Source organism: Chaetodon trifascialis, chromosome 4 (assembly GCF_039877785.1).
Source record: "Chaetodon trifascialis isolate fChaTrf1 chromosome 4, fChaTrf1.hap1, whole genome shotgun sequence".
NCBI classification, from domain to species: Eukaryota; Metazoa; Chordata; class Actinopteri; order Chaetodontiformes; family Chaetodontidae; genus Chaetodon; species Chaetodon trifascialis.
This window is the reverse complement of record NC_092059.1, coordinates 23,429,561-23,441,573: the sequence shown is the minus strand read 5'-3', so window position 1 is coordinate 23,441,573 and position 12,013 is coordinate 23,429,561. Positions and strand designations below refer to the sequence as shown.

At 40.4% G+C, this 12,013-nt stretch overlaps 1 protein-coding gene across 1 annotated transcript; it reads left to right on the top strand.

The window, feature by feature from the left end:
• Positions 1-527: 527 nt before the first annotated feature.
• On the top strand, positions 528-9,077 carry LOC139330420 (regulator of G-protein signaling 21-like). Its single transcript, XM_070961320.1, has 5 exons — positions 528-552; positions 4,909-4,974; positions 5,240-5,301; positions 8,209-8,375; positions 8,667-9,077. Coding segments are annotated over exons 2-5 (399 nt in total). The 5' UTR covers positions 528-552; positions 4,909-4,972; the 3' UTR covers positions 8,835-9,077.
• Positions 9,078-12,013: the final 2,936 nt, after the last annotated feature.

Below are 12,013 nucleotides of genomic sequence, written 5' to 3'. Positions count from 1 at the left end.
GAAAAACAGATCAAACTGTTAATTAAGTAAAATATGAATCAAAATTCTGTTACACATTGTCTACTTCTCTGAGAATCGCACATCTCCAAAGGATGCATGATAACCTTGAACCTTACTGCAGCACTATCAGGACAGGGTTAGTCACAGCTGTGCCTTCCTGTCTCGTTTGTCTAGTTTGCATTGTAAGCTAACAATTTGCTTAATTTGCTTATTTTTAAACTTTCACAAGGTTTATGCAGTTACAGTCTTCCAACCACAGGAAACAAAAACAGAAGCTTTTTTTTTTTACAGCCAAAATACTGAGGAGAAACATATTTTCGGCGGAGGCAGTTTGAGTTTAAAAAGTAAAGAGTGAAAGCTGACATTTCTGTAAACCCTGGGCCTGCCTGTGCTACAGCTCAACATGCATGGGCTTGCACCTGCAGGGTTTGTCAGGGTAGGGGAGAAGAAGCCTGGGCAGTTGAGGATCAGTGTTGTTGCGCACATTTTCACACAACAACCTCAAGTTACGAAACATACTTCAGCGATTTTTGGCAACAGAAAACACATGTTGTAAGTATGAGCTCCAAATTGGTTTTAAGCTTTGACACTTTGGACAAACTTGTTGTCTGGCACTGAGGATTTTGATACTGTTGAACATTTTCAATGTTTTACTTCCCCTTCGGTCTGCCTTGTTCTTCGGTAATGACTGACTTTCTCTGATCTTGCCCAGCCAAAAAACTGTTGCTAAAATAAAACTGGGATGTGTTTTGCGGATGGTTCTCTCTTGTCTGTGAGTGTGTGTGCAAGTGTTTCTGATGGGGCTCCTGTGATCTCTGCAGTCTTTATTGGAAGTTTCTCCCTCTGCGTTTCTGCTTCTCTGTGCTTCTCAGTATGCCTGCAGCTGTCTTTCACTTCTTTCCTTTCCTGCCTAGGAAAACATGAAAAAGGTACAAAGACGAGTGACAAATCTTTGAGCTCAATGGGCTCTGCATGATGCAATCCAAAAAATGAACAGCTGTATTAGGATATAGCCTTTCCTCTGATGCCTTGTCCCTTATTTCTGAGGGACTTTCTGATAATGCATCACTTGAAAGTACATTTCAAAGTTGCACTGTTAAAGCTGTTAGAAGTTCTGTGTGTGCGCACGCGTGTGTGTGTGTGTGTGTGTGTGTGTGTGTGTGTGTGTGTGTGTGTGTGTGTGTGTGCGTGCGTGTGTTTCATTTTCATCCAACATGGTTGGATGAACTGACTCAAGCAATTAGTCTTGTTTTTTTTTTTTTTTTTTTTTTTTTTCATCAACAGAGACATCAAACTTTCTTATGAATTCAGTGACAGTGTTTGGACTGCCAGTTCTCTGGCAGTGAAAAATTACCAGTCTGTTGCTGGGCAGGAAAAAGAGCAGATCAGCGTTTATACACAGATGGTTTTATTGCGTTTTGCACAATAGAACAGGAGTTTTATCAATATGCCCTGATTATGTCAATATGTGCTTTCCAAGTCATCTGTAGCCCTGCGTATTCTCTCTTTACAGCCACTCCATACTGGTTTAGGCCTCTCATGAAAGTTAACACTACCGTTAGCAAACATTAGCATTGCTCTGTTTCCGTTAATAGTCACATTGGCCACATTTAGCAACTATGCATATGAAGTTAACCGTATGGATCATATGATTTTGTAAATGTGTCATTTCATGTCAAGTGCACACGCACACACACACACACACACACACACACACACACACACACACACACACACACACACACACACACACTCATGTTGTGTTTTTATTACTTGTGGGAACATTACATATACTTACATTCATTTCCTGGAGCCTTACCCTAACCATAACCATAACCACTATCTGCCTGTTCCTAACCCTGTACCTAACCTAACCTTACCTAAACCGTAACCCTATCCTCAGTCTGCATCCTAAAATTTAATGATTTACATTAAGGGGACCTGCATTTTGTCCCCATAAGGCAGGTGAGTCCCCATAATGTGACTGTGTAAACAGATTGTTATCCCCACAACGTGATATATACCAGCTAACACATATACACAAACACACAGGCCAGAGGCTAGATAGTGTATGTCTTATGGCTTAGCTTTATGCTTTAAGGACATTTCAAATCACCTGCAGCATTAGACAAAGTGAGTATGATTCTGTACGCAAAAACATCTGATGGAAAAATAACTGGAAATCTGTTGATGAAGTTATGGCTCCCCTGATGTGTGCCCAAGTCTCTTCTTCGACCTGTCAGCTGGACAGCTGTCACAGCAGAAAGAGCTGTGTGACACTCAGTCAGCAGTGTTCATTTGACGAGGCAGGCAGCGGGACTGTGCTGCTTGGAGCAGTCTCGTTCCAGGTAGTGGTGCTGATGACTAGCTGGCAAGGTCAGCCCGGTGCTGCTGGCCAGTGACATACCAGAGAAAAAAAAATGCCATTGCCCAATATTAGGATCAGTGTTTTGGTACCACTACCAGAAAGCGCCTCCAGACATCCACCACAATACCTGGCAGTTTGCTGCATCATCTCTTTGTTTGCTGACTTCTTTGAGCTAACAAGGACTATGAGGAAGAGAGAGTGTGAAGGAAAGATAAAAAAAATGGCTTAACCTTTGGCTGTGTCTCATTGCTCTTATGAAGCGTTTTTTTCTAAAAAAAAAAAAAAAAAAAGACCAGGTTAGTTTAAACCTGTTTTCACTCGATTTTATATCCCCATGCCCACAAATATATTATATTTCCTGCCGCAAGAAGAAAGTCGACAGTAAACAAGGTCCTCCTGTAAGCAGCACAAGGTCAGAGATCATCTGGTGAAACAAAGTGGAGGCTAAATGGGGAGAAAACACAAATCAGCTGCTGAGTGAGTTGGGAAAAAAAAGCAACTGTATGATTGTGGAGCAGGCAGGGTGTTACCCGAGATAAACAAAGGTTCAAAAAGTATTCCTAAATATAAGCCACCACAAGCATTAGGTAGCATTACTGCCTTGTTGACAAGTGGTGCTCAGCTGCACTCACAGCCAGCCCTCAGCGCTGGGTTTGGCTTGGCAGTGAAGAGAACTGCTGTAGTTTTTCATGTTCATGTGAAGACAACACCACAGTGACAACTTTATGTCCTCTCATCTATTTTGTTGGGGGTGTAGCGTGGTGACTTTATACTGTGTGTAGTATGTCATTATCTAAATTAAGACCAAAAAATGTGAATTCCTTAAAAATTCTTACCATGTGATTAGCATAAATTTCATCCCTATAGTGTTTAAAAATAGGCTTCACCAAAATTTTGGGAAGTTGCCACAACTTTGAGATAAAAATGATGTACTTCTCTTCATACAGAGGCTGCTCTCCCTGTCTGCTTACAATGCATATTTATACTTTATAATGTCATATGCATGTTCTGTACAGTCGTTGTTATCCACACATCAGATAATGTGAATAGCTCTTGCACATCCACTCCAGCCTGGGAGTCAGTCAGTGCAAATGCTAGTTCCTTATTTATTTGCTCCACTTTCCAGCATGTTCACTTGCTGTAATGTCTTGTATTACATTCACTGCTGTGGCTTATTCTTATCTGATTTTCTGCTGCTGCAACGACCCAGTTTCCCCAAAGGAATCATTAAATTTTCATCTAATTTAGGATCCGAATAACAAGTCAGCTAATGACAAGAGGATGCTGCTAGTTTGGCTGTTAGCTGCCATGCTGACATAAATCTAACTCATTGCAGACATGTTACAATTACTCTTACAGAAACAGGATTGTCAGTGTTGGTTTGTGCAGCCCCACATTGGATTCAGTGATTCAGACAGAATATTACAATAATATGACCTTATTAAACCATCAAGGTAGACCATTGTGTGGCCATTCAACAAAAATAAAGTTTTAATTAAAGCCTCTCATGCAATTGTGGGAAGTACTTCAGTCTCATGTATTAACTGTGAGGTATTTAACTTAGTATCTCGATTTTTTTGCTACATTCTTCTTCTGCCTCACTAGCAGAAATCATTGCATTTTTACACCACTAACCTTTATTTTATAGCTATAATTACTTCATACTTTACCTACTTTATATACAAAACATATGATCACCATCTAAAATATGACATTTGGTTACAAATGAAGCTACACAGCAATTTATAAGGTACTTAAAACCATCTCCATCTCATCCAAGTACAATATTAAATGTGTCCATGACCTTATATCCAAATAATATATTACATGCAATAACTGATCCCTGCAAAAAGGAGAATCCAGCATAATGGGCATTGTTGAGAGTCGAGTGCATTTGGCAGATTGTATTTCTGTTCTTTTACTGAAATCAAACTTTGAAGGCAGGACTTTCACTTGTTTTTTACATCATGGTATCAGTTTTAAAAGCTGCATTAGTTCAGTGCACAGTGAGCAACACCAGCATTTGTTTGGAGTTGCCCATTCACCCTATTCAGTCTTCTTTTGGCTCTGCTTTGGTCTCCACCAACTCTCCTGACAAATATGCTATTTGCTGCTAAATGCTCCACATGTTCTTCAGACAGTCACTAACTTTGTCTGTGTGCCATTTGGTTGTGGGCAGGTAGTGTACACTTGGCTGTCAGAGCTTTTCACTGAAGACAGCCGCCTGCTGGAGACAAGGTAGATGAGTCTGGTTAGACTGAAGCAAGTAATCGGCTATAAAACCAAAACAACAATCTGAGAGATGCTAAAACACTGTAAAGCTGAGGGGAATTGAGGAGCTGCGTGATTATTTTTGGGTGGTCACTGTGAGTGACACCTTTCACATTACACATAGTAATATGATTCATTATCGATACAGAAATATTGATTAGCCCTCCTTTAAGTCAAATATCTGAATGCTTCCTTCACCAAACTTTGTGCAAAAGAAAGTAAAATGGAATTGACTCCTTTATGATCTCTTTTCATGTGTCTGTGGTCAGGAGCGAACCCACTTCCTGTGGACATCTGATAGTGGTATTCAATTAAGAGCCAATATCTGCTAAGATGTGAGTTGTCATTAATTCCATCCTCTTGTAATTGAAATGTGAAAATATGAGGTGGCTGTCCATATTTCTAATAAATTCAACTGATAAAAAAGGGGCATTTAGCTAAATAATTAACAGACAAACCATCAATCATTCATCCTTGTGTTGTAATAAGTAGATCAAATTTGGATTTTGAAATGAAGTTTTGACTGACAGGGACACATCTCTGTCCTTGTACATCACCTGTTTGGCAAGATGACCATTTTACGACGTTTTTGCTCTGCAGGGCTCCCGTTAATGATGTCGTGGCGTGGGGAGAGTCACTCGACCGTCTTCTGGAGTGTAAAGGTAAGCTCACTCACGGATTTACTGCTCTCGCTCTTTTGTCAAACCCCCATTCTCCACCTCCATTCTCTGTCTTCTCTCTTCACCCTCACCATTCTCTGCTGCTCGGCCCTGCATATCATCTTGAATTGCCCTCGGGCTTCTTTAGGAGGATCGAGTGGTATTCTTCCTTCAAGTTCATCAAATCCATTTGGAGATATATTTAAGGAGGGTGACACTGGCAGAGATAAGAGGCCTAATCTGAACTGCCAGCGTAGATCGGGTGATTCCTGCCTGCTCTTATTCATTTATAAGGCCGGCACTCACTGGTTTATTCACCTGACCATATTCCCGGCCACTATTTGAAAACGACTGGAAAACGAGACAGATCGGTTCTTTCACTCTCTTTCAGATGTCTTCCCTCTCATTACTTTACTGAAATGAATTCAGCTGATCTGTAATATTTCAGCCAGTCGTCTCCCGCATCAAGATTAACTGTCCCCCAGAAGATAAATTTTGTCTTGCATCCCAGTTGCTCCATTTCCCTTTGAAGAAATACAGTGACACCTATGACAAATTGGTAAACAGTGGCAAAAAAATAAATACTTGTGCACATGGCACTTGCAATCTGATGGCATTCATATACCTTTACATCTCGTGTGCTTTTAAAGAGTCGCCTCTGAAATGATTGAAAGCACAGATATGAGCCAAGAGTGATTCATAGCCATGAACAAGCGGCCTCTGGACAATATTTTGTCTCTTGTCAATTACTGCCAGAGCACCAGCTGTGATTTATGTAAAGCAATTTGTGTGAATAACACCGGTGCTCGCAGTTAGCAGTTTGTTTGTGCTCCCAGAAGACATGCTAAGTATTTTACACCTGCATTAGAATCACAGCTCCATAAAAACTTCCGTGACAAAGGTAATGGGTGCGGGGAGAAGATAACAGGAAATATAGGTGTGTGCAATTATATGATGCTGAGGCAGCGCGCATTGGGATGCAGGGTTTGGTTTTGAAGGTTTTGAAGTTAAAAGCGCCTCCAGACATCCACCACAATACCTGGCAGTTTGCTGCATCATCTCTTTGTTCGCTGACTTCTTTGAGCTAACAAGGCCTATGTTGAGGAAGAGAGAGTGTGAAGGAAAGATAAAAGAATGGCTTAACCTTTGGCTAAGTCTCATTGCTCTTATGAAGTGTTTTTTCTAAAAAAAAAAAAAAAAAAAAAGGAGTAGGTTCGTTTAAACCTGCTTTCACTCGATTTTATGTCCTCATGACCACAAATATATTCTATTTCCTGCCGCAAGAAGAAAGTTGACAGTAAACAAGGTCCTCCTGTAAGCAGCACAAGGTCAGAGATCCTGTGGTGAAACAAAGCGGAGGCTAAATGGGGAGAAAACACAAATCAGCTGCTGAGTGAGTTGAAAAAAAAAAAGTCTTGAGCATGGAAATTGTTGAAGTTTTTGAGCTTGGCATTGGTATGTCCGAGAAAATAATCTCAACTTTTTTTTTTTTCTTTTTTCTGAGCTTTCAGTCCCATCTCATGGCCTTTATTAGAGATGATACATGAAGGTATCACATGATGACACTTGAATCAGCTCCTTTTGCTGATAAAGATTGCAAAAGGTCATTGCATTGCATCTGAAAGGTCGGTTGGAAAAAGCTAGAGAGTGGACCTTGATTTAAATTTTTTTTATTTCTCACACATAAAAAGTCATATTTTGAAAAGGATGTTCTTTTAATGTGGCTGCCCCAACATCCATGCCTCATAAATCCTGAAAATCTCCCTCTTAATCTTCTGAAACTAATATCTTTGCACAAGTACAGATCTTGCACACACAATGAACCTCATGATAAGAACTATTTGTACAAACAGATTTGTTCTGAAGTGCCACACGAGTGATTTACGAGCCTGTCTGGCATGTATGGATGAAATGCACGAGTGGTCCAGAACTATGGTCCAGAGTCATGGCAGTTTGCTTTCCTTCACAAGTAAAAAAAAAATTGATCATGAGCTAAAAATATGTACAATAAAAAAACAGACTTGCAAAGTTAATATTCTCTTCACAAAACCTCCACCTTCATGGTTTGCTGATTTCGAAAGCTTTTTAAATATGAATAAAATATTTCAACAGAGCAGTTTGGACAGTTCGCTCTGACAGACACCTCAGGCTCTTCATGCAGGTCTCTGTCTAGTATCAACCGCTGTTCCACCGTACAATGTAACATCAACCAGTGCAGGCAATAACATCACCTAGTCTAGTATCTGCATGACTGTCATGTCTCCCTCTCACATTAGTCATGGGCTGCTTTGCTTCTATAAGACATTTTTAAGCATCTAACTTCTTGACAAACCACTTTGGCTTTATGTCTGTGACTGTCACGGTCCAGCACTGCTCTGATGACACTGCTGAAAGTGGTACTATTAATATTTTCATCAGTGCATCAGACTGAAACAAGGAATTTCTGACAGGTTTATGCAGATAAGAGAGTTTAGGGAATCTGATTTATGTGAAAACCTCAGTGGGAGAGAATTTTTAGAAAGAATACAACAGTGTTCTTAGATGAGACCCAGTGTTTTGATATCAAAAGATGACAACTTCAAATTAAAGACAGCATTTTTGGGATGTCAGGCTCTCTCTATCTTTCACTTTTACACATGAAAAGAAAAAAATGGAAGTTGGTAGCACAGTGATCACCAATAGTCATAATTACTTGGGATTATACTTTCTCTATCTCTATGCTCTTCTTCCCCTGTTGTATTTGTAATTATTGTATATTTTGTTGCAAGCTAGACGCCCTGTAATTGAGGTTAAAAAAGGAAGGATTATAGCACACTAACCAGGTCCTTAAAAACCCTGTAATTGAACTTGTGACGAATGTTTGAAATGAAACTGTCCAGGTTTCAAAGTGTTTGTGCTCCCTGTGTGCAGCAGGCCGGCTGGTGTTTGAGGACTTCTTGAGGACAGAATACAGTGAGGAGAACCTTCTATTTTGGCTGGCCTGTGAGGACTACAAGAAAATTACCATTGAGACAGAAATGACGGTTGAAGCCCAAAGGATCTACGCAGAGTTTGTCAAAGTTGATGCGCCCAGACAGGTATGGCTTTTGTAAAGTGAGACGAGAATGAAGTGAGAAGTGGGCAACTTCAAATCAACTTCAATTGCCAGCTTGTTTGTTGTCACTGTCAGTCTTGCACAGTGCCTCTTTTTCAATGAAATTCACGTGAAGAGGCCACCCTCCCTTTGTTTGTTGCTCAGTGCTACAAGTTTCTTTTCTTTTATTATTTGAACACGTAGTTAACTTTCTGAAAAGGCATGATAATGTAAAAAAATCTCCAAACAGAAATAACTCATGAGTGAAATAAAAGTTCCTGTTTTTTGAACACAGATAAACATTGACTGTGTGACGAGAGAAGAAATCACTGAAAGTGTCTCTCAGCCGGGGCCAAATTGCTTCGACAGGGCGCAGAGACTGATATATGGTCTGATGGAAAACGACTGTTATCCACGATTTCTGAAATCAGAAATTTACCAAGCTCTCCTGGAACAGCAATGAAAGCAACATGAGGGCAAAAAAAAGCTTGTCCGCCGCCGTGCTGAATGATTGATTCTCCACTTCAGCCGACTCCTCAGAATCCAAGTGTAAAACAAAAAAGGCTTGTCTGTCAGAGGAAGCAGACGTGAAGGGAGACATTGAGCTGTAGTCATGGAGGCTGACAGGATCTAAAAGCTCAACATGATCTAAATAATATATTACAGTAAGCAGCTTTTGAAATCAATTTTGGTTTGGATTGCTTTGGATTGCATAAACAAGGCTTGTAATTCAGAATAAGTTCTGAAAGGTTGTTTGGATAGGCAGGTATCACGAGTAAAATGTGTAGAATTTGTGTAAAATGTGTAACATTAAATTAAATTAATTCTGAACAAGAAGGGCCGATTTAGTCTCTGAACAGTTCATGTGCCGTAAACAAAAAGTGCCCAGTATGACCCTCCGTATGATTTTTGATACCCCAGTGAAAGTGTGCCATCATTTTTGGTCTGTTAAAATCCAATATGATTATATATATGAGTGATTCCACCTTCTCATTGTGTGTAACATTAACAAACATTCTGTGTGCTGATATACAGTCTAAAAACTTATTACCATATTATCTAGTTGGATATCTGAATAATCAACTCAGCAGTGATTTAGTCTGTGATCTTCCACCCATGTAATTTTGTTTTTGTTGGATACAGTACATCTCATAAAAGAACATTATCAGACTTGAAAGCATCTCATGCTCCCTGCTTGTAGATAAGTTATTTTTGACAGTAAATGCTGTGTTGTAAATTAAAACTGTGCTGTGTTGTTTGTTTGCTGGACAAGTCCTGCAGCTGTTTTGGCTGACTGCGATGATTAACGAATGGTTGCATGTACGGACGTGTGTGTCTCACATATTTACACAGTCACATTGTGGGGACTTCATTAATGGGACAAAAGAACCCCAAAATGTAAATCATGAAACTTTAGGGTGAACACTTCGGTTACGATTAGGATAAGGTTAGGTTAAGGTTTGGTTTAGGTAAAAGCTAGGCTAGGGTTAGGGATAGAGTTAGGATAAGTCAGGACTTGGTCCTGCATTAAGGTTAAGTTTTAGAGTTAAGATTAGGAGCCTTGCGGAGTGAAGATCTCTTCACAGGTAGTTAAATCCCTGAAATTCAAGGAGACAGAGGACATGAGCCAGCATTTTGGTAACAAATTAAATTGTCTTGTAACTGAACTGCTGGACACCACTGGCCTCCGAGGCACAATCCTGTTCGCAGACTACAGCTTCACCAGAGGTGCAGTGCTATCTGTTTAAGCACAGGACCGCACCTATGATACATACACATCCAAGTTAAGTTGTGGGTTGTTTTGAAGGTTATGTTATCACTGTTCCTTTAGAGGCAAGTTTACTTACATGAGTCAACTATAACTGATCACAATATCAATTGTTAGACTGACTTTATGAACACAATAATCATGTTGAGAATATCACACAGCAGTCAGTCAAACATCTAGCTAGGTTGTATTACGAGATACCACCAATATAACTTGTCCATACAAACAATACAGGCAAATGAAAACAAGTTGTTTGTGTATTGAATTATTTCATTGAGTTATGTATGTTAGGCAAATACAGACACGCTCCATTCTGAGGAAAAGTTGCAGAAGAGGCAGAGGTCAAGCTCATCTAACACTCTATGAAAACATTTAACAGGCTGGTTTTGTAATGTTTCTTTATAAATGCATCATAAATAAAGAGAGATGGAGGAAATAGGATGTTTTGCTGCCTTTTCATCTTGACTTTTATGTTTGCGAGTTATAGACCAGAGAGAAATAATTGAATTCATTGTACCCCTCCAAGGCTACCGGCAGCAACCGGTAACTTTTAAGGTGGAATGTTTTCTTCAGTCAACACATCTTAAATGCCAATTCGATAACTTCAACCATACCATTTGTTTTTAGTGGCTCTCTTGCATGACTTACACTTTTGTTGTGATCGGATCTCTGAAAGAAGAATATGAATTTCAACCGAATTATGTGAACTGCAATATTTTCTCTGTTGGAAGAAAAAGTTGTGGAGTGTTGTTCCCGTGTGCTCCATCAGCACTACACCAGCTCCACCTTAAGTACCATGTGTCACTGATGTGTGTACAGGAAAACGGGATTGAGGATGCAGAAACTGAGGCAGAGCAGGCTGAAGAAAAAGGACTTCACTGAACCAGTGTTTAAATAAGCAAGCTTACAGAAGACATGACAAGACAGGCCAAACAAACAAATTCAGAGGGCTCAGGCAGGCAGGTCAAACACAGGCAGCAGATATCAAGCAGGAAATCAAGAACAGGAAACCAGGGACAGATGGAGCATGTGAGAATCAGGTGACCAGGATTGGTGTGGAAGTCCAAGGGCATCTGGTGGACAGATAGTGAGAGGCAGGTGGAAAGTTCCTCAGAAATGCATGGTGGGCTTGGGGGAGGCGAGAAGTGGCTGGAGGGAGGGACGGGGGGCAGACTGAACTGAACAACTGAAGCAGCATGAGGGAAACGTTGCACAGCAAACTGTCTGAGCTGAACAGCCCCACGATCTGTGAGGGGATCCCCTCACAGGGAGGCAGGCAATTAGTACAGTGGTTTCTAAAGAGAAAATATTGATCCCAGCATGTAGCTTTCCACCTGTCCTTCAAACTACTTGAATAGATTAACTAGAGATGAGAGAGTGCATGAAGCCACCAAGGCTGCACAATCCAATAAATTTGCTATTAATGATGAAAAGAGTTTATGATTTGCATCAGAACCTGCATCATTGCAGATATGATGATAGAACATCATGTCGACTGTGCAAAATTTCAGCTGAATCAGACTCACGGTGCGACTTGGGAATGATCGCCAGCAGAGTCAGAGGAGACTAATACAGTAATAAAACGGGTAGCTAACTGAAAACAATGCCTGGTTTCAAGCAAACAAAAAGTGAATTATACCCTAATATGAAATATGACCAACAAAAGTTGAGCAAAACGGGTTTATTGTCATGATGACAGCCAGTTTGTAGTCCCTCTGCACCTGCTTTTCTCCAGCAGCTGCTACCCTGTTTTCAGAAGCCTGCCTTTCCCTCCCTGTCCAGCAGTTGTCCCCAGTGGCCTCTTTCCTTTATCACAACCGCACACCTGCTTCCCTTTCCCTCTTTAGCTTCCCCTGTTATATACAGTATATGCT

Excerpts from the sequence above, each read along its gene's own strand:
- LOC139330420 (XM_070961320.1), top strand. Across the intron at positions 5,302-8,208 it reads CCGTCTTCTGGAGTGTAAAG|CAGGCCGGCTGGTGTTTGAG; the intron begins GTAAGCTCACTC and ends CCCTGTGTGCAG. Across the intron at positions 8,376-8,666 it reads AAGTTGATGCGCCCAGACAG|ATAAACATTGACTGTGTGAC; the intron begins GTATGGCTTTTG and ends TTTTGAACACAG.